The sequence below is a fragment of the Branchiostoma belcheri genome, unplaced genomic scaffold (assembly GCF_001625305.1).
Source record: "Branchiostoma belcheri isolate BF01 breed outbred unplaced genomic scaffold, Haploidv18h27 scaffold57, whole genome shotgun sequence".
Taxonomy (NCBI): domain Eukaryota; kingdom Metazoa; phylum Chordata; class Leptocardii; order Amphioxiformes; family Branchiostomatidae; genus Branchiostoma; species Branchiostoma belcheri.
Window position 1 is genome coordinate 494957 of NW_017804209.1, and position 19486 is coordinate 514442.

Consider the following 19486-nt stretch of genomic DNA (forward strand, 5'->3'; position numbering starts at 1 on the left):
TGATAAATTACATCACGTTATTCTAAAAAGCACGTCATTATGACTGCATGTTATACCTCTGGATCATATCATTGTTTAATATCTGTACTTTTCGTTGGAATCTCAATCCAAAAAGCATGCTGGAAAGCAGAGTAACACGTAAACACACACTCTTTGTTACAAGACATAGATGCTGTCTCATCTAAAGCCACTAATATGCGCATTTCAAGCAAAAGGTTGAGTATTACTATCAAAAGAAGACTTGCTTTGTTTAAGCTGAATTTGTGTTTTTGTCAGCGTGTTATGTCCGTGTTCCGTTTCCGGTCCGTCTTGTTGCAGGTTAGACTCGTCATGACGTCACCCGGCTCTGCACGAGAAAGATGTCGGCCCCTCCTCCCTGCAGTACATGCCGTCCGGACAGGAGGCGCTGCTGCACGAGTAGGGCTCTGCCAGCCTGGTGTTTTTGGCTGTAAAACAATGTTTACTAATAGTATATACTTTGTTATCGTACAGATCTCAAAGATATACGCTCTATCAATAACCTTGGAAGTATATATAAAGGCTTGTAATTCAATGTACTACTTTTTTGGAATTGGCACTGTAATAAAAAACGTACCTCAGTTGGCACATAATCTTCTTATGTTTAAAATACGAATTATTTTGCTACGTTCACGAAGGTTAGACATCCAGGTAATAATATACGCCAGAAAGATGTTACTCAAGCAACTGGATATGATTTTGGAAACGTCAGACGTTTGGAAACGTATGATCGTTTCCAAAATCATATCCAGCTTTTTGGCGTATTCTACTTTGCTTTAAGTTTTAGCGTCAATGATGTAACTCTATCGCCATTACTGGAGAGAAAATGACATTATTTAGGAACGACGATAAAGGACCTGGAAAGTTATTTGGAGTTTTATAACGAAAGTTTATCTGTGTTGGTAGTAATCATATATAATTGGTGTATTTGCAAATTGACATAAAACTAAAACAACATTGCAGCCTAATAATACAATGTATTGTACAAAAGGCTGAATTACGTAGTTTTAGGGAACACACTAAATGCAATCATAGTAAAATGTTGTCCTTTATTCCAACACAAGGATTACACAGAGATCAAATTTTCAATGAAGTGAAAAACGTCACGTGTCTGTAATCGTAACTCTCGCGAGATTACGTTCGAAAGTGATTGGTCATTAATTATCCTGATGAAGGCGACAGTGGTCGCTAAAAATTTGATCTCTCTGTAACCCTTCTGTTGGAATAAAGTTAAACATTTTACTTTATTTAGAGTTTTATACTTTATGTAAGCCTGGTAAGTTATAAAATTCATACCGAGGCAGATGAAGTGGTTGCCTTCGTCCTGACACTGCCAGTTGAACGGACAGGCGACCTGGGCACACAGGTCCAGGTCTGAAAAGAATACCAGAAGGTACATGACGTGCTTTTTGTGCTTTATTAAACATCCATTAACGACATACAAGACAGTGGAACAAAATCAAGTATAAAGCTAATCTTCCTGGGGTAAAAGTACTTAACAATAGTACAAATACACTACATCAACATTGCAACATTATTTACAAACAACATGTATAACATGCACCTGTCACAAACGGAATTAGGCCATGTTGGTTTGATTATATGAATGACATCTGCGCGCGCATAAATTTCCAACCGTTTCCAAAAAAAAACAGTTTTCGATCATACTATTAATCGTACAAAGCAGCTGCAAAATGAGCAAATTTGTGACGTAAATTGAAAAAAAAAAAACATTGGAAAAAGATACTAATGTAGAAGAATGCCAAAAGCAATTTCAAATGAAAGAAGAAAATGTAAAGAAATGAATCTGAAGAGTCTATCATTCGCCATACCATACTCTTTGTGTTTAGTCATTTGTTCAACGTTCATGACCACGCAGATTTCATGATAAAGTCGCAATATTTCATTGTATTTTCTGTTCTTACATTTCTTTTGTTTTCTTTTTTAATTTTGTTATGTTCGTATGTAAAAGACGTAACCTTGGTGCCATCCTACTTGTATACCGGGGCTCCCATACTCACTACCTAAAATTTATTTTTTAGAAAGGCTATGAAACGGCTATGAAAGAGGTACGCACAGAGTTGCCATACTAGACAGCTAAACTGGCCATTTCAAATTGCTGCACTTACGCACACATGGATGACTCTTAAATGCTGACTACAGCTACGCTCTGGATGTAACTACAAAAGTAACATTTTCAAAGCAAATGCATAATGTTTACCTTCCCATGTATATTTTCTCATATATACTATGAAATTGCAACATTATGTACCCCAACACCAGGTACCATGGTAAACAAATCAGGTCATTGGTTAGTGTAGAGAAGAGGAAGAGAAAACTGAGCAAAAACAATATGTTTTCCTTCGGTAAAGATAAACATACCTGTCAGGCACAGTTCTCCTCCGTACCCTACAGTGCAGTGGCAGTGGTAGGAGTTCAACCCGTTGATGCAGGTTCCGCCGTTCTGGCAAGGATTGGGGGCGCATTCGTCGATACCTATGGAAAAAGAAAACAACTAGAGAAGTAGAATTTGCCAAGCAAATGCATAATGTATACCTTCAGACATGGTCTGCCCTGTTAATTTATACTCAAACATATTCACATACATGTACTACGAGTGATTGGAGTAGAGCAGACCATGAAATTGCATCATCATGTAACCGAACACCAGTCACCATGGTGACAGACGTCAACAAATCATGTCATTGGCCAGGTCAGGGGTTAGTGTTTGGAACAGTAGAGGAAGAAACTGAGTAAAAACAATATGTTTTCCTTCGGTAAACATAATCAACATGTGTGAATTATACAAGTATAGGAGTAGGAGTATACAATTAAAGCATACTGCACTTCCTTACCGCTTTCTGTGCATGCATTCTGAGCGTCCTGGACCTCTTGCTGGCTCAACGCATAGTTGTATATCTGAACACACGACATTCCCCCTGCAAAGTACACACAGTAAAAAGTGTCACTAAAATCAAGAATCAGCAGATATAATATTGCCATTAGGGCCTTTTCTGGTTCAGCTACTCACTGTAGACTAGCATTTGTCCCACTGTGGTAAATTACAACTGATTTATATTTCTGTATTCATTTATAATATCATCTATAAAAAAGATGAAAAACAGAAAAGCTCCTGGAGATGACGCAATAACAGCGGAAGTTCTAAAAGCAGGTGGGGAGAAAATGATTGACATGTTGCACCTGATATTCTCTAAGGTTTGGAACGAGGAGCAACCACCACTAGAATGGTCCAAAATGCTAGTGATGCCAGTGCACAAAAAAGGCAGTAAGATGGATCCAGCAAATTACCGTGCCATTGCTCTTCTATCTATTCCTGGAAAGGTTTTCCTTAGAATCCTGTTACACAGGATGCAAGCCAAAAACAGAAGCCCAACTTTAAAGAATCACAGTTTGGTTCAGAAGTGGCAGGGGAACGTAGACGCCATATTTGTGGTAAGACAAATCTTAGAAAAGGCAAGAGAAAGACAGGTTAACCTGCACTTCCACTTCATCGACTTTAAATCCGCGTTTGACACTGTCTGGAGAAAAGCGTTGTGGAAGATGATGAGAGCAATAGGTGTGGACGCGAAGATAGTCAACATAGTGGAAGAGATGTACAAGAACACCCAATGTGCAATAACTGTTAACAATCAGATCACAAAATGGTTTGAAGTCTGTGTAGGTGTCAGACAGGGATGCCTCATGTCCCCAGTGCTTTTTAACATATTCCTGGAATTCGTAATGGATGAGCTTAAGAGCCTGGATAAGACCTTCCAACTACATGATGAGCTTTCAATGGAGGAAAGATACGCAGATGATACTACACTTATTGCTGCAATCTTTGAGAAACTACAGTTGTCAACCCAGGAGCTAGAGTTTGCTTGCAAAAAATGGGGGCTGAAAGTTAACGCGGCTAAGTGCAAAGTCATTTCCCCTGAGTTAGACGAGGATGTAAGCATAGAGGGTTCCACGGTTGAAAAAGTTCAAGATTTTGTATTTTTAGGAAGTGTTATTCCTGGTACAACAAGCGATGTCAAGAGGCGAGTTGCCCTTGCTGCTTCTGCCTTTGGCAGACTCAGGAAAACAGTTTGGAACAGGTCTGATGTCAGTAGGCACCTCAAAACCCGTCTGTTACATGCCCTCATTTTCCCAATAGCAACTTATGCTTGTGAGACATGGACATTGAAAAAAAGTGATGAACAACTCCTATTGGCTTTTGAAATGAGATGCCTGCGGGCTATCCTGAATGTCTCATGGAGAGACCACATCAGAAATGAGGAAATCCGAGCCATGCTGGGAATGAAAAATACCATAATCGACGATATTCGTAAAAGAAGGCTGAGGTGGTTTGGTCACGTTCAGAGGAGACCCCCAGACTCTTTGGTGTATGGGGCCTACCATCAGGATTTCATAAACCCCAGACCTAGAGGTAGACCCCCTAAAAGATGGCGGGACCAGATAGTACAGGATACGGGGTGGTCCCTCAAGTACGCTGAACAAAAGGCTAAGGACCGTGATGCCTGGCGGGAAAAAATGAAGAGGAGCAAGGGGCCAGTCCTGGCCTAAGCATTTAGGCAGGTAGGCAGGCAGGTTATAATATCTTAATAGCTAAACTCTGTTCTCTTGTTACCTGGACGATACCCATGTTTAGTTATGTAATTTTTTATATCATTTGATGTAATGTCTAGTGGTGACGTGAATATAAGCATGTTGCATAAGCATAAGCAACATTGTATCTAACCCACCACCAGTTACTATGGTGACAGACGTCAACAAAAGAGGACATTGGCCAGGTCAGAGGTTAATGTTTGGAACAGAAGAAGAGGAAGAAGAAATGGAGCAAAAACAAGATGTTTTCCTTCGGTAAACATAAAAACTTCAATATATAAAACTGTGTTTACCATGGAAGGGGAGTGGGTGAGCAGCGCTGCAGCCAAGCCTGATGGGGTTCGCTGTGCTGTGGCCCAACTGACCAAAGTTCCTGCTGCCGACACTGGCACCATCCTTCCACAGCTGGACATGTCCCGACGCGTAGTCGTAAGTAACCCCGAGAAACATCCATTGTTGCTGAGGCATCGACATTGGTGAGTAATACGAGTGGGGGTTCGGTGCCTGGATACTGACAACAAGAACGTTAACTTTGTAGAAATATACATGTACAACAATATGGTGCATATATATATATATATTTTTATCTATCTATAGCTATATATATAGAGGTAGGTGGATAGATAGATAGATAGATAGATAGATAGATAGATAGATAGATAGATAGATAGATAGATAGAGATAGAAAGATAGATAGATAGATAGATAGATAGATAGATAGATAGATAGATAGATAGATAGATAGATAGATAGATAGATAGATAGATAGATAGATAGAGATAGATAGATAGAGATAGATCCTTCCACAGCTGGACATGCCCTGAGGCGTAGTCGTAGGTAACCCCGAGAAACATCCACTGCCCTTGAGGCATCGACATTGGTGAGTAATACGTGTGGGGGTTCGGTGCCTGGATACTGGCAACAAGAACGCTTGTAGAAATATACATGTACAACAGCTCACACATTGCTATATTTATATTTATATTTATATTTATATTTATATTTATATTTATATTTATATTTATATTTATATTTATATTTATATTTATATTTATATTTATATTTATATTTATATTTATATTTATATTTATATTTATATTTATATTTATATTTATATTTATATTTATATTTATATTTATATTTATATTTATATTTATATTACCTGTGGAACACTCTTCCGCTACAGCAACGACATATCCTTAATCTCAGGACTTTTAAACAGATCATTAGGAGCAGGACTTAATCCAGTTGGTGTTTAGGATGTTGTATTTAGTAATTTGTTTATGTACTGTGTATTTGTTGTGTGTATTTCTATGTGTATCCAGGATTACCTGAAAAAAGCAGGCCAAAATGGCCTAAGCTGTAATTACTTGTTAGATAAATAAATTAAATTGAATTGAATTGAATTGCATAATACATACTCCACATAAAGTTGTTTGTCAGGGAAGAGCCAGAAAAGTGTCCCTGGGCTGCCATGCATTCTATAGTCCAGGATTGAATGACCCCCGATGTGGTAGGCGTACAGCAGAATGGTGAAGGATCTTTTCACATCCAGTTCTCCATTGTTGGGGATGTCTGTGATAGAAATGTGAATTAAAAGTTATACTATCGTGGTCTGCTCTGTTAATTATTACTCAAACACATTCAAATACATCGTATTACTAGTATATGGTTACAGGAGCAAAGCAGACCATGAAATTGCAACATTATGTAACCCAACACCAGTCTCCAAGGTGACAGCCGTCAACAAATCATGTCATTGGTCAGGTCATAGGTCACTGTTTGGAGAAGAAGAAGAGGAAGAAACGGAGCAAAAACAAGACGTTTTCCTTCGGTAAACATAACAACATGGCCGAAGAGGGAGCACCTACTGACCTATGTAGGACTGAGTGTTTCCGGCAAAGAAGAAGGCGGATTCCCGTGCAACCGCAGCGTGCACGACTCGGAATCAAGAGGTCCCGGGTTCGAGTCCTGACATGACATGGCATGCCACGATGTTGTGCCCTTGGGAAAGGCACTTTCCCTACTAGACTCAAGTGAAAATGAGTATTGTCTGTCCAGTATTTGTTTCTATGTGAGGGACACAACACCGGCAACAGCTGTCTCTGTTCCGCGTGTATTGCACTGTTGCAATTTCATTAAATCAAACAAAATGGCCGAGGAAGGAGCACCTACTGACCTATGTAGGACTGAGTGTTTCCGGCGAAGAAGAAGGCGGACTCCCGTACACCGTGAGGTCCTTCCGTCAGAGTTGTCCCTACAGGCCGGCCGTGGTTCCCTCCTCCGCTGGTGTCGTTGGAGAGATGCTCTGCATCCAACGGCCAGAAACCCACTCTCCTGGGGATAACTAAGGAGATGAAACAATCATTGACAAGATTATGTTATATAAAGCATGCGTAGAATGAAAATTGTGTAGAAGTCTAGTGGCGTAGATGCCCAATGTCATTTTTATATGATTGTGAGGTCTGTGTATTGTTTCGTCTTGTGTTGTGTTGTTGGAATCCAGGAAGATTAGTCGTACAAAAATTTGTGCGACTAATGAATATCATAATAAAGTATCAAGTATCAAGATTATGTATTTAACAGCACTATTCCTGTCCTTGAGTAAAGATATTCTTTTTACACAAAAACCAAGACATTTGTTCAGCCGTTGTTTCGTTGTAGGGCAATTCTGACTGGTGCACATTGCAGTACAGCATATGTGTCGCTGTCAAAGGTACAATATTTACATGTCTACACATAGGCGTGATTACAGGGAAATGTATCCACAGTGCGGTCCCACACGTACGGGAGTTGGATATTTTCATAATTGTGGTCAGTTATAAAACAAAAGCAGTTACGGAGAACTGAGAACAGATTCCACAATTCCTGCCTTTGGTGCTGAACTAACAAACATTTCCCTGTCCTTGGTGCTGAACTAACAGAACTAACCCTTCCCTTGGTGCTGAACTAACAAAACTATCCATGTTCTTGGTGCTGAACTAACAAAACTATCCCTGTCCTTGGTGCTGAACTAACAAAACCATCCCTGTTCTTGGTGATGAACTAACAAAACTATCCCTGCCCTTGGTGCTGAACTAACAAAACTATCCCTGTCCTTGGTGCTGACCTATCAAAACTATCCCTGTCCATGGTGCTGAACTAACAAAACTATCCCTGTCCTTGGTGCTAAACTAACAAAGCTATCCGTGTCCTTGGTGCTGAACTAACAAAACTATCCCTGTCCTTGGTGCTGAACTAACAAAACCATCCCTGCCCTTGGTGCTGAACTAACAAAACTATCCCTGTCCTTGGTGCTGAACTAACAAAACCATCCCTGCCCTTGGTGCTGAACTAACAAAACTATCCCTGTCTTTCCATTTCGAAATCAGTTCAGACAAACGTTTTCATAAAATTATAAAGTAGATTCCTTCTTGGGTACTCCATAGATATGCACATTCTACTTTTGCCAGCAACACATTTTTTGTATGAGTAAGAAGCACTAAAAAGAAAGAAGCACTAAAAAATGACAATGTCAGTATGTTTGGTGGGTCTATGTCGACCCAGGATGGTTTTGCTACCCGTTTCATTATGTAATATAATAAGCAAAAGGAAGAGTGGGTTTTTTTTTTACACATGTACAAAGAAGAGGGTTATTCCATACGTGTGCAGGTGACTCCGTCTCCGTTGTACCCGTGGTTACACTTACAGGTGAACCCACCGTCTGAGTTAGTACAGGTGGCATGCAGGTTGCAGTTGTTTGAGCCATCTGTACATTCATCGACATCTGTGGATACAAACAATTCAAACTTACAGCACTAAACAAACAAATTTATTTATATATTAACCTCAAGACGGCTGGGTAACCCCATTCAGCCTAACATGACTGTTTTCCACGTCCAGCTTGTTACAGGGCACTTTTACATACAGTAAAACAAATAACAACATACAGTAAACATAAAAACATATCTATGCGTCGAAAACAAAATCATTATCCAATACCCAACGTCCTAGTCGGCTCATGTTCAAAACATAAAGTTCAGTAGTGGACTTTGTGGACAAATGGGACTTTGTGTTATTAAAAGGCACTCAATGGGAGTTATGTGTGCATTGTAATAGTTTTTTACTGATGTGCATCCAAACTCTATGTTCTTACCAGTACAGGTGACTCCGTCCCCGGTGTAACCGTTGTTACAGGTACAGGTGAAACTGCCGTCAGTGTTGGTACAGGTTGCATGAAAGTCGCAGTTGTTTGAGTCATCCGCACATTCATCCACATCTGTAGATGCAAACAATACAAATCGCCAGTGCTAAACAAATTCTTTGCTCTCACCAGATCTGATCACAAAACACAACATCAAACTAGAGAGACCACAGTTGCGAGCAAACGCAATATATTTCACTCCACCCCGATCCAATGATGAAAGTAAGCAGTAGGGCAATGCTCCCTCGCAACTGACGAAAACAAGGGTAGATGGAAAGAAAACAAGAGTCCGTAGTTTGGTTTGTTGTCTGCTAGTATGGTCTATAGTTGATGCACGGTGTTTTTGATACCTTACCAATTTTAATGTCATCTAAAATTGTGTTTGTGGCTCCTATCGGAACATCTAGTTAAGAAACGACGGAATACATGACCTGTTTCAAAATTCCATCAGAATAGGCGAGTTCGCTAGAGTATTAGAGAATGTATAAAATTTGCTGCGGTATATAAAAAAACGTGCATCAACTAGACCATACTAGCAGACAACGCACCAAGCTAAGTCCCCATGCAGCAAAGGAATCGCGAGTTACAGCTGCGAACACACAAATGTTGAGGCTTCGTCAACACTCCGTTCTTCACAGAGTAATAAAAGTTTAAGTTTATGTACCATTCAAGTGCGCTTCATAAGATTACCATTCAGCCCACCCTTTTGCCCATCAAGAAAGGGCGATAAATGCTGATCCTCTGGAAGACGATACTCATTTTTCGACATGTATTTCCAATACACTTACATCACATGAATTCGCATGGCGAAGAAATTGTCGTTAATGATTAAGAGTAAGATTTATCTCTATCATCTGCTGTCATATAGCACTTAATGAAAAGAAGCTTGCATTTAAACGGAAAATATATTATGAATACCGATTTCGCATTTGTCCCCCGCGTATCCAGGCAGACAGGAACAGGCGCTGTAGGAGTCGTTAAAGCAGGTCGAACAGACGCCGTTGTTGTAGCAGATGTTTCGCTCACAGGGACTTGGATCTAAGGAGACATGAATACAGATTAAAAGCCACCAGTCATATTAAGACTGTCATTGCAGTAAGTTGAAATGAACTTGTAAGCACCAAAACGATGGATGTACTTGGTATACAAGTTTGATGAAGTACTGGTTTTGAACTACGTCTTCTTACAATTGAATTGTTCATTCCTGATAAATTTACTGTAAACTTGTCTCTCTTCACCGCGTACTTAAAATGTTGGCAATTTCTACATTAGCATAATGAAATTATCTCCTGTCAAATATAAATGGTTGCCTCATACAGTCATAGCCAACGTATCACCATCATCATCTTCATCATAATATTGTCAGTTATATTATAATCAGCGTTAACCATCATAATAATCTCACATCATAATAATAATACATAATAGTAATTAAAACTATTTTAAGTTATAAAAGTGACCTTAACGATAAGTCACAATCAAAAAGCATTCAAATATTTCATGTGGACTTTGCTCCATACTTACGGCGGCAAATCGTGTATTTTGCTACTAGTATCAAGTTGTTTATGTGTGTAAATTTGAAGAATCACCCCTCCCCCCCCCTTCCATGGTTAGGAAGGTACTATATAACGTACCAGACTGGCAGATGTAGTGGTGCTGTTCCATGCACGAGGCGGTTTTGGCGCGATAGTCGTCCGTGCTGTCCAGGTAGGCACACAGCTCACAGGTGGTGGTGGGAGCACACTTGTAATTAGTTTAGGCATGCATGCGCATTTGCCAAAAACATATGAGAAATTCACCCACCCGACTGGCACACGTAGTGGTGCTGTTCCATACACGAGGCGGTTTTGGCGCGAAAGTCGTCCGTGTTGTCCAGGAAGCCACACAAGTCACAGTTGTCGGGTTCACCAGCGGACCATTGCAGCTGGCCTAGCATAGATACAAATTCTTACATGATTTGGGCATCACTAGATTTTGTAGTATAAGTTGTTTTTCCCAACAGATATGTAAATTAGAAATAAAAACGAAACGATATCACATGTGGAGATGCTAACTAGTGGACCATTGCAGCTGGCCTAGCATAGTCACAGATTCTTACATGATTTTGCCATCACTAGACTTTGCAGTGTAAGTTTTCCCAACAAATGAGTAAAGTAGAGATAGAAGAACAAAACGATATCACATACATTCATGAGGGACCTAAAAAAACACCATCCAAACATTTTTTGTATTTACTAACAACTTACATGTTCACCACAAAACAAGGCTCATGGGAGCCACTCAAATGTTTTGGGTTACTGTACAGCGAGTGAGGACAGATATTCTTTGACCTCAGGCTTTAAAAGTTAAATGTTATACCCATTTGAGAAACAATCACGAGGTAGCTTGTTCCATAGCGATGTTGTTTTAGGAAAGAAGCTTTCAGCGTGGAACTTCCTCCTAAGAAGTGGTGTATTGAGGAAGAAAGGGTGATTTGCTTCTTTTTTTTTATTCAGAAACAAAATGATGATTACAAATGAAAAGACATGGACTAAGTGGCTGCGAACTCAAGTTAGTTACAACTTATATTCTCGCAGCCACTTTCACAATGAAAGAAAAATATTTTACAAGACATTAAAAAATACATGAGACCTCGCGTAAGTAACAAACCTCCCATCCCAGAAGACACATACAGTTAGAATCTTTTTGTTTCTAATATGTAATTTTGAGCGACTAACATTATTTTACAGTTGGTATCATACGAACAGAGGAAACTACCGCGAAGAACTAAATATTGTATAGAATTATCAGAAGATTTACTTCTAAATCAGTGGAAGTGGCAAGACGTGTCCTTGCTGAGAATATTCGAAGGAGGGCACTAGCGAGGGAAGTTCCGCCTGAGTGATATCCAGGTAAGAGCCTAAAGGATAGCTATTATTTGATAAGATGGAATTTAAAGGGAGGGAAGGGCACAGAACCTGATGCACTGGTCCCGTCTGTGTAGGTCATGGACATCTTCAGTCCGATCCACGGCGACACGTCACTTCCGGCAGGGATGGAGTCAGCGATGAGCCGCTGCAGCTCGGCCTCCTTCACATCCACCAGGTGCCCTCCCCTGGTCTGGCACTCCTGGCTCGCTTCGGGATAGGACACGGCATCGGAGGAGAACAGCAGACAGCCGCCAGTGTACGGAACTGGGGAAACGTTGCAAATCATCATCGTCTTAAACATCATCTTCATCATCATCGTCGTCGTTATCATCATAATGTTAAGTGCCGCACCAATTTGGGGTCGTGTGGCGCAGCGGTAGCGCTTTCGGCTCAGGACCTAGAGGTCCTGGGTTCGATCCCCACCCATGTCACCGATCTTGTGCCCTTGGGAAAGGCACTATACACGACTTTCCTCACTTCACTCAGGTGTAGATGAGTGAAGTGAAGCTTCGGCTAGGGACGTCCCTCGGATAGGATGTAAACTGGAGGTCCCGTGTTTGAGGAAAGCCGCACCTCGAGCACGTTAAAGATCCCACCACACCTTTCGAAAAAGAGTAGGGGCATGCCCCGGTGTGCGATGGTACAAATTCTACAATTAATTAATCCGGAGTCTTGCCAAGAATTGGCATTGCCAGAATGATCAGTATGATGATCGTGGGCATTAAAAGGAAGAAGAAGAATTTCATCTCAGGTCATTAATTTTACTGACATTAGTTCTGCCATCTTGGGCACTATTTCTATCAGTGTTTCCCAAAAGTGGTATCGGGTACTTAAAGACCACCAATAGTCATATTTTGAGAAGGCAACAACTCTATACCTTCCATGTTGCCTGTACTGTCTGTACAGTTCATGATTGTACATGTCAAAAAACTACAGGTTAAAAGAATTTCGTTGTGTGTGGACCTCAGCTTAGGCTTAGGTCACATTTCCGAACCGGGGCCCGGCCGGGCTGTATGTATGAACGAAAAATTACCAATTTATATCAAGAATATACAGAAACAGTGCGCATGATTATTATTAAAAACTTTTCTTGTGTTTTTTTTTTTTTATATCGTACTTTTTTCGTTCCCAAAAGCTGCCCGGCCTGGCCCCGTGTTTGAATTGTGACCTCAGCATTATAGAAAAAGATGGCTACCAGCCTTAGAAGCAAGATCAGTCTGTTCCACTCTATTACAGGACATGTTGCATCATTTTCCAAATGTCAATGATCAGTTTCTGAAACTCACCCGTTTCACACTTGTCTCCCACGTGACCTTTAGGACAGAAACAGCTGTAGCCGTTCACGTGATCCACGCAAGTTCCGCCTCCTAAACACGGACTGCTCGCACACTCGTCAATATCTGTGGAACAGAGTCGGCAAGCGTGGCTTTAGGGGTAAGAATGTTGTACAATGAAAGTATGATGAATGATTTTAATGTATGATTCCTTTTCCTGCATTTGTACCGTATGTACAAATTAGCACTGATTAGCATGACAGCCAAAGCTTATAGTCATCTTTTATGATTTTCATGATTTTTATTTTCAAACCTACCCGTTTCACAGAGAGTTCCAGTATACCCAGGCACACACTGACAAGTGAAGCTGTTCACTCCGTCCTGACATACTGCTCCATTCTGACAGGGGGCGCTGCTGCAGTCATCGATATCTGAAACCGTGCATAACAAATATATACGGCAAAATACCATGTTGTCCTGAATTAGACGTACAACTCGATAAGAGTTGAGGTTAATGTGATCTACAGTTTGAATGCCCTGCTATAACAGTATCATTGTTTGTATATTTACATGTTGTACACCTGGCTTTATATTTCTACACTGACCATCATGCTCTTAAATGATGAAGCACTAATCTCCAAGCAGATCCCTTTCGGTTGCAAGACAGTATCCATTAGGCAGAGAAGGTCGTCGGCCACCGACGGTAGAGCCAAAAAAACGGCCATATATAAAAAGCTAACGATCATTCATTCCCCCACACCCTCTGCTTGGAGAGTAGTGCTCACCGCGGGCGCAGAGGGCGTAGCGGTCATAGCCGGCTGCGCACCAGCTGTCACCCTCCACACCACAGGCAGCACCAGGGCCATAGAAGCAGTACACCCCGTCCAGCGCAGGGCATTCGTTAGGCATGCCACCGCACAGAAATTGGGCTAATTCGAGCATGGGAGCGCCGCATGCAGTAAGCCCGGTCGGGACACAGCCGTCTGTCGAAGACGGGCAGCTCTCGTTCCCGGGACACGGTGTGACGTAATCAGCTCGTTCACAGGTAAGCTTTAAGTTCTCGCTCGACATCTGCCCATAAGCTTGTACTTTGAAGTAGTCGTAGACTATAAATGTCCCGGCTGGAGAAAAAAACATATAGCTCATAGTGCCTTTGTTTTTTTTTTGTTTTTTTTTTGTACCCCGTTATATTGCTTTTACCCCCTCTACGTTGTTTTTTATCCAATGATTTTGTAAAGTGAAGTTGTGCCCCTACCTTGCGATTGGACCGGACAGGCGGCCACAGCAAAGATCAAGAACAGGAGACTCCACATCTTTACCGTCGGTGGCGTTGTGGAGCCGAGACACCTTAGCCTATGTAAGGTGTCTACCGTGTGCGGTCGTTTATGTAATGCTTTGCCCACAAGTCACTCTGATCCGCTGTTTGGTGCGGGCCGCAGTAACACATCCTTGACAACACGGGCAGGTGTCGCGAACTCTGCAAACACACATCCCGATGTAAGGGTTCGGTTGCTTCGTACCTATTTTCAGGGACAGCAGTGGAGAGAAGTATTAAATGGTTTATTGATACACAAGGAACAAATCGACCTTGCAGCAATAGCTGATTTGCGCCGAAGTTGACACTCATGAAATTCAGTAAAACCAATAAAAAAGTATATATTACAGTACATGTATATACAAAGTTCAATATTGTCGACGTGGTTAACAATATTACAGATATAACGTGGTGCTTGGAGATCAGCACAATTAAAAAACGCACTATTGGAGTCATTACAGGAAAGGCTGCTCTTGAATAACAGTTCAAATTTACAGTCCAAGTAGGAGTTTAGCCAACATTGGCTTCGCACTCGTGGTGTATTTTTGGTCCCTCTGGCGTGGGAGTACTGGAGCGAGAAGGCTGGCAAGCCACACACGCACAGACGCTGGTTACGTAAGAAATTAAAAGTAGCGCGATGTAGGCGGGTCACCCTAGGCAATGGTGAATTCTTGTGGAGATGGGAGTTCTTTGTAATATTTTGGGACAGGACGCCAACATTGCAAATGTTACGTAACACAAACAACACACATTGTGTGTGTGTGTGTGTGTGTGTGTGTGTGTGTGTGTGTGTGTGTGTGTGTGTGTGTGTGTGTGTGTGTGTGTGTGTGTGTGTGTGTGTGTGCAAAGTTTTTGAAAATTTCATGTTGTCGTGTTTATCAATCAGTAAACCACGTACTTATGCACCTCTTTGTTTCTTAAAATAGTTGAGACTCCTTAATTTCCGTGAATCGTCTTCTGTGCACTTTTTGTGGGGGATACGTCTGGGGAATAACCACTGAACGCTAACACATAACGTTAGGCCGCAGCATCTGTTATGTAATAGTACGTTAACCTTACAATGTAGATATAGTACACAATGTATCTACAGTAAACGCATGGCGACTAGGCCAGATTGCATAGCTTGTTAACGTTAGACCGTAACATCTGTTATGTAATAGTATGTTTATCTGAAGTGTAACTGACACTGTTAACTGTTACCTGTTAACTGTTTATGTTCTTGTTGTGAGGGCTAGCCCTTTTGTAATTGCCTCCGGCTAGTTGGGCAGTCCTTGCTCTCTATGTATATAATGATACAGTGTAATAAATCAAATCAAATCATACAGAACAGTGATTGTCACTGGGCGCAGGTATAGGTCAGAAGGTACGTGAACAGTCTTGCCAACGTCGGCTTGTCCGCAAACACTACACACTTTTTCATTACAAGATACCTCCAGCTCGCTCTACGGACTTTGGGGCTAGGCACGCCAGATAATGAGCAGTGTGTTTATAGGGGGCTGCATGCCCTTTTTCGTAGGGCGTAATCAGGCATTTTTATTCTTCGTAATCCGTAGGCAGCCTCCGCAAAAATCAACGTAATTCGTAATAGAACATTAGCTGCAAATCGTTAAGTCGTAATCAGTTCTGAGACTTTATCGTAATTTGTAATTGGCGGCGGAAATTTTGCGTAATTCGTAATCACTAAATTCAGGCCCTCTTTACCAAGCTCTTTATAGAAGCGGAGGTCTTTAGCTGGCGGTTAACTCAAGCTTATACAAGGCCTCTGTATACACCTTGGAATGAGGTCAATGAATTCACATACTAGACTAGTGTTACCTTATTGTTAGCATATCATAAATCATAAGAAGAACGTCTGATTTTATATATTACGTTTGGTCCCTAGGTTGGCTTTAGTCAGGGACACTTTAATTGGGTTTCCTAATCTCAACTAGTCCTCGCATAAACTTCGATATTTTTTCTAAATATGGCCATGTTGATTTGATTAATGGATGACATCCTCCGGGAGCCCCAAAACTGATGCGTGCGAATAAAAAAAAAGTTTTGCAAAAAAAAAAGTTGTTTTCATTATGAAATCTACGTGGTCATAAGGGTTGAGCAAATGGCACAGAATATGGTTTGGCGAATAATGTAGTCTTCAAGTTCATTTCTTTACAATTTCGTCTTTTTTCGTTTGATTTTGGCATTCTGCGACATTGGTATAGTTTTTAGTAATTTTTTTGTAACTTACGGTATATTTGTGCTCATTTTGCAACTGTTTTGTACGATTTACAGTATGGTTGAAAACTTTTTTTTTTTGGAAACGGCCGAAGATTCATGCGCGCGCGGATGTCATCCATATAATCAAATGGACATGGCCCATCAAAATACATGTATACTTCACATTCACCCGACGTGTTTGCGTGCATACAGGGACACAAGCCCTTCTCTTACTTTGTGCGACCTGCAGGTCGATTTAGTTTTTTAGGGTCTCTCTAGTTTTCCTTTTTATATAGTTATACCCCAATTAAAAATGGGTCAGAAAAACCTAGTCTATATTGACAGATTAGATTAAGACTCCCGTGGCAATATATATAAATAGCGCTTGTCCCTAGGGTCAGCTGCCGGTTCCCAAGGATGTAGGACACCGCAAACAGAGACGAAGCCACGCGGACTGTATGTACGGGACTGACATCAGCCTAACTAAAGGCGCGGTCACATTTCCCAACCCGGGGCCCGGCCGGGCAGTCATTTGGAACGAAAATTATGATATAAGACAGCAAAACACAAAAAAAGTTTTAGAAAATTAACCATGAGCACTATTTGTGTATGCTCTTAATACGAATTGTTTATTTTTCGTTCACGCAAGCAACCCGGCCGGACCCCGGCTTGGAAATGTGACCGTGCCCTAACATATGGTGGAGATGTGGACGCGTTCAGTAGGCAGGGCTTATCACAAGGTGCACACACATCCTACAGGACTGAGAATTTGGACCATCTGTCACCAAACGAGACCTGCACGATGCAAACCAGGAAGCCCTGGACTGGCTGGAGCAGTGGGCCGACAAGATATGATGATGAGCCGTCCCACGCGAAAAGACCATCCTCCCCCCTTCCCCTTCGCCACAAAAAACAAACCATGGCCATCTATAGGAGGGCCTGCAAGGGGGGATAGTGATTACGAGTACGCAAAATTTTCGCCGCCTATTACGAATTACGTTAAAGTCTTAGAGCTGATTACGATTTGCGGCTAATGTCCTATTACGGATATGATTTTTGCGGAGGCTGCCTACGAATTACGAAGTATAAAACGGCCTGATTACGCCTTACGAAAAAGGGCTTGCAGGCCCTCCTATAGCTAGGAGATGCTTGTGTGCACGGTGCGTCACCAAGGGGATAAGGCCACCGTACACACAGAGCGCCTTTGTCGTATTAACCTTCCAGCGTTGGCATCCCTCTGCGAGTTCTTTGTGACAAGTAAGGCCACAGCAAGTAATTTTTATGGATGACATCAGCTCGCGCATTAAGTTTTCGCCTGATTTTGAAAAAAAAAAGAAATTCTGTTGCCTTCTGTCAGTGGTCAACATGCCGAAAATGGGCAAAGATGTCTGTTGCCATGCCGGAAGGTGGATGGCAGATAACTATAAAGAGAGGGGACAAAAGGTTCTGATTTAATGTTTTGTTTCTTACTTTGATGCAGTGGATATGTGATGCTGGCTGTGTATATGTGATGTTCCCACTGAATAAAAACCATTTGTGCAATGATTAAGTCAAAATTTTAAAATGTAAGAACCTTCTTTTTTTCGACCCGCCTTGTTTTTCTTCGCCCGCTCGCATTAGATTTGGAGTCTGCGGAGGATGTCATCCATAAAATTTACTTGCTGTGGCCTAAACATGAATATGCTGGGTGAATATGGATGAAACAGCCGGTGGACAGCGTCAGTCTCCCCCTCGGCAGCAGTGAGTCCAACATGTCAGTGGCTCTCCTACTTCTTAGCTGCGTCTTCTTCACTCTGAGCGTCTCGCCGTCCCAGGGTGAGTAATGCTTAAGTCACATTTACAAACCGAACATAAACGGAACATACACGAAGATGTTGCGAGTGATTTTCAATACACCATGGTGGAAATACACTACTAATGAACAGTTATACGGGTCGCTACCAAATGTAACTTCAGTAGTCAAATGTCGACGACTAAGCTTGGCCGGTCATGTAGTACGTAGTGAAGAACCAGCCAGTAGGCTTCTACTCTGGAATCCTGATACCGGTACGAGAAGAGTTGGGCGCCCAAACATAACACTTAAGAAACTTATTGAAACTGAAACTGGCTTGGAGGGACATGAACTGATGTCTGTGATGTATGACAGACAGTTGTGGCGAGCTAACTTTGTATGCTCCACCTCTACTACAGAGGATGAATGATGATGATGATGATGATGATTTCCAAACCGGGGCCCGGCCGGGCAGTATAACGGAACAAAAAAAAATGGGCTAAAATACAGAAAAAGCACAAATAAGTTTTTAAAATTCCATATTATGGAACTATCTACGTATGTACTAGATGGAAATTGTTGATTTGTCGTTAATTGAAACAGCCCGGCCGGGCCCCGGCTTGGAAATGTGACCTATACGATCCCGCCTTCAAGATATATATATACAAAAATGGTATAATTCTATTAGTAACAACGCAAAACTTTCTGTTTATACCGCATTAAAGGAAAACTATGGACAAAAACAATACCTCTCAAGTATACACAATCTAGATATCCGAAAAGCGATCACAAAACTAAGAATTAGTTGTCATAAATTAAACATAGAAATAGGTCGATACAAGAAAATACCAAATGACCAAAGGTTCTGTCCATTTTGTCCAAACTTGATCGAAAATGAGCACCATTTTATAATGGATTGTACACTATACAATGATAAGCGCCGATTGCTGTTCACCTTTCTTTCCGCTTGTTCAATTGATTTCAATATATTAGATCCTATAGATAAATGCAACTACATTCTAAGGGGAGATAACCAATACAGTGTTCAAATAGGAAAATACATTAAAGAATGTTTTGATCTTAGAGAACACATGTTAGAGAATAGTTAACCTTTATTGTTACATCATACATATACTCTGTACGTAAGATGACTTTATCCGCACATGTATTTAGCTTTGTTAGATCTTTAGTTAAGTTGTAGAAGACCATACA

General features: G+C 41.2%; 2 protein-coding genes across 2 annotated transcripts; both read right to left on the bottom strand.

Annotated features, from left to right (window-relative positions):
* Nucleotides 1-62: 62 nt before the first annotated feature.
* Nucleotides 63-10474, bottom strand: LOC109481627 (fibropellin-1-like). The gene is made up of 11 exons (XM_019784207.1): nucleotides 10444-10474; nucleotides 9728-9847; nucleotides 8270-8392; nucleotides 6806-6973; nucleotides 6048-6201; nucleotides 5446-5541; nucleotides 4920-5137; nucleotides 2874-2957; nucleotides 2401-2514; nucleotides 1315-1392; nucleotides 63-446 (listed from the first exon to the last, which is right to left on the bottom strand). Exons 1-11 carry the CDS (start codon nucleotides 10472-10474, stop codon nucleotides 337-339), a joined length of 1296 nt encoding a protein of 431 aa, XP_019639766.1. The 3' UTR covers nucleotides 63-336.
* Nucleotides 10475-10604: 130 nt separating this feature from the next.
* Nucleotides 10605-14305, bottom strand: LOC109481628 (neurogenic locus notch homolog protein 1-like). The gene is made up of 6 exons (XM_019784208.1): nucleotides 14248-14305; nucleotides 13778-14113; nucleotides 13310-13423; nucleotides 13005-13118; nucleotides 11767-11982; nucleotides 10605-10738 (listed from the first exon to the last, which is right to left on the bottom strand). The coding sequence occupies exons 1-6, from the start codon at nucleotides 14303-14305 to the stop codon at nucleotides 10605-10607; spliced, it is 972 nt and encodes a 323-aa protein (XP_019639767.1).
* Between the last annotated feature and the right edge of the window lie 5181 nt (nucleotides 14306-19486).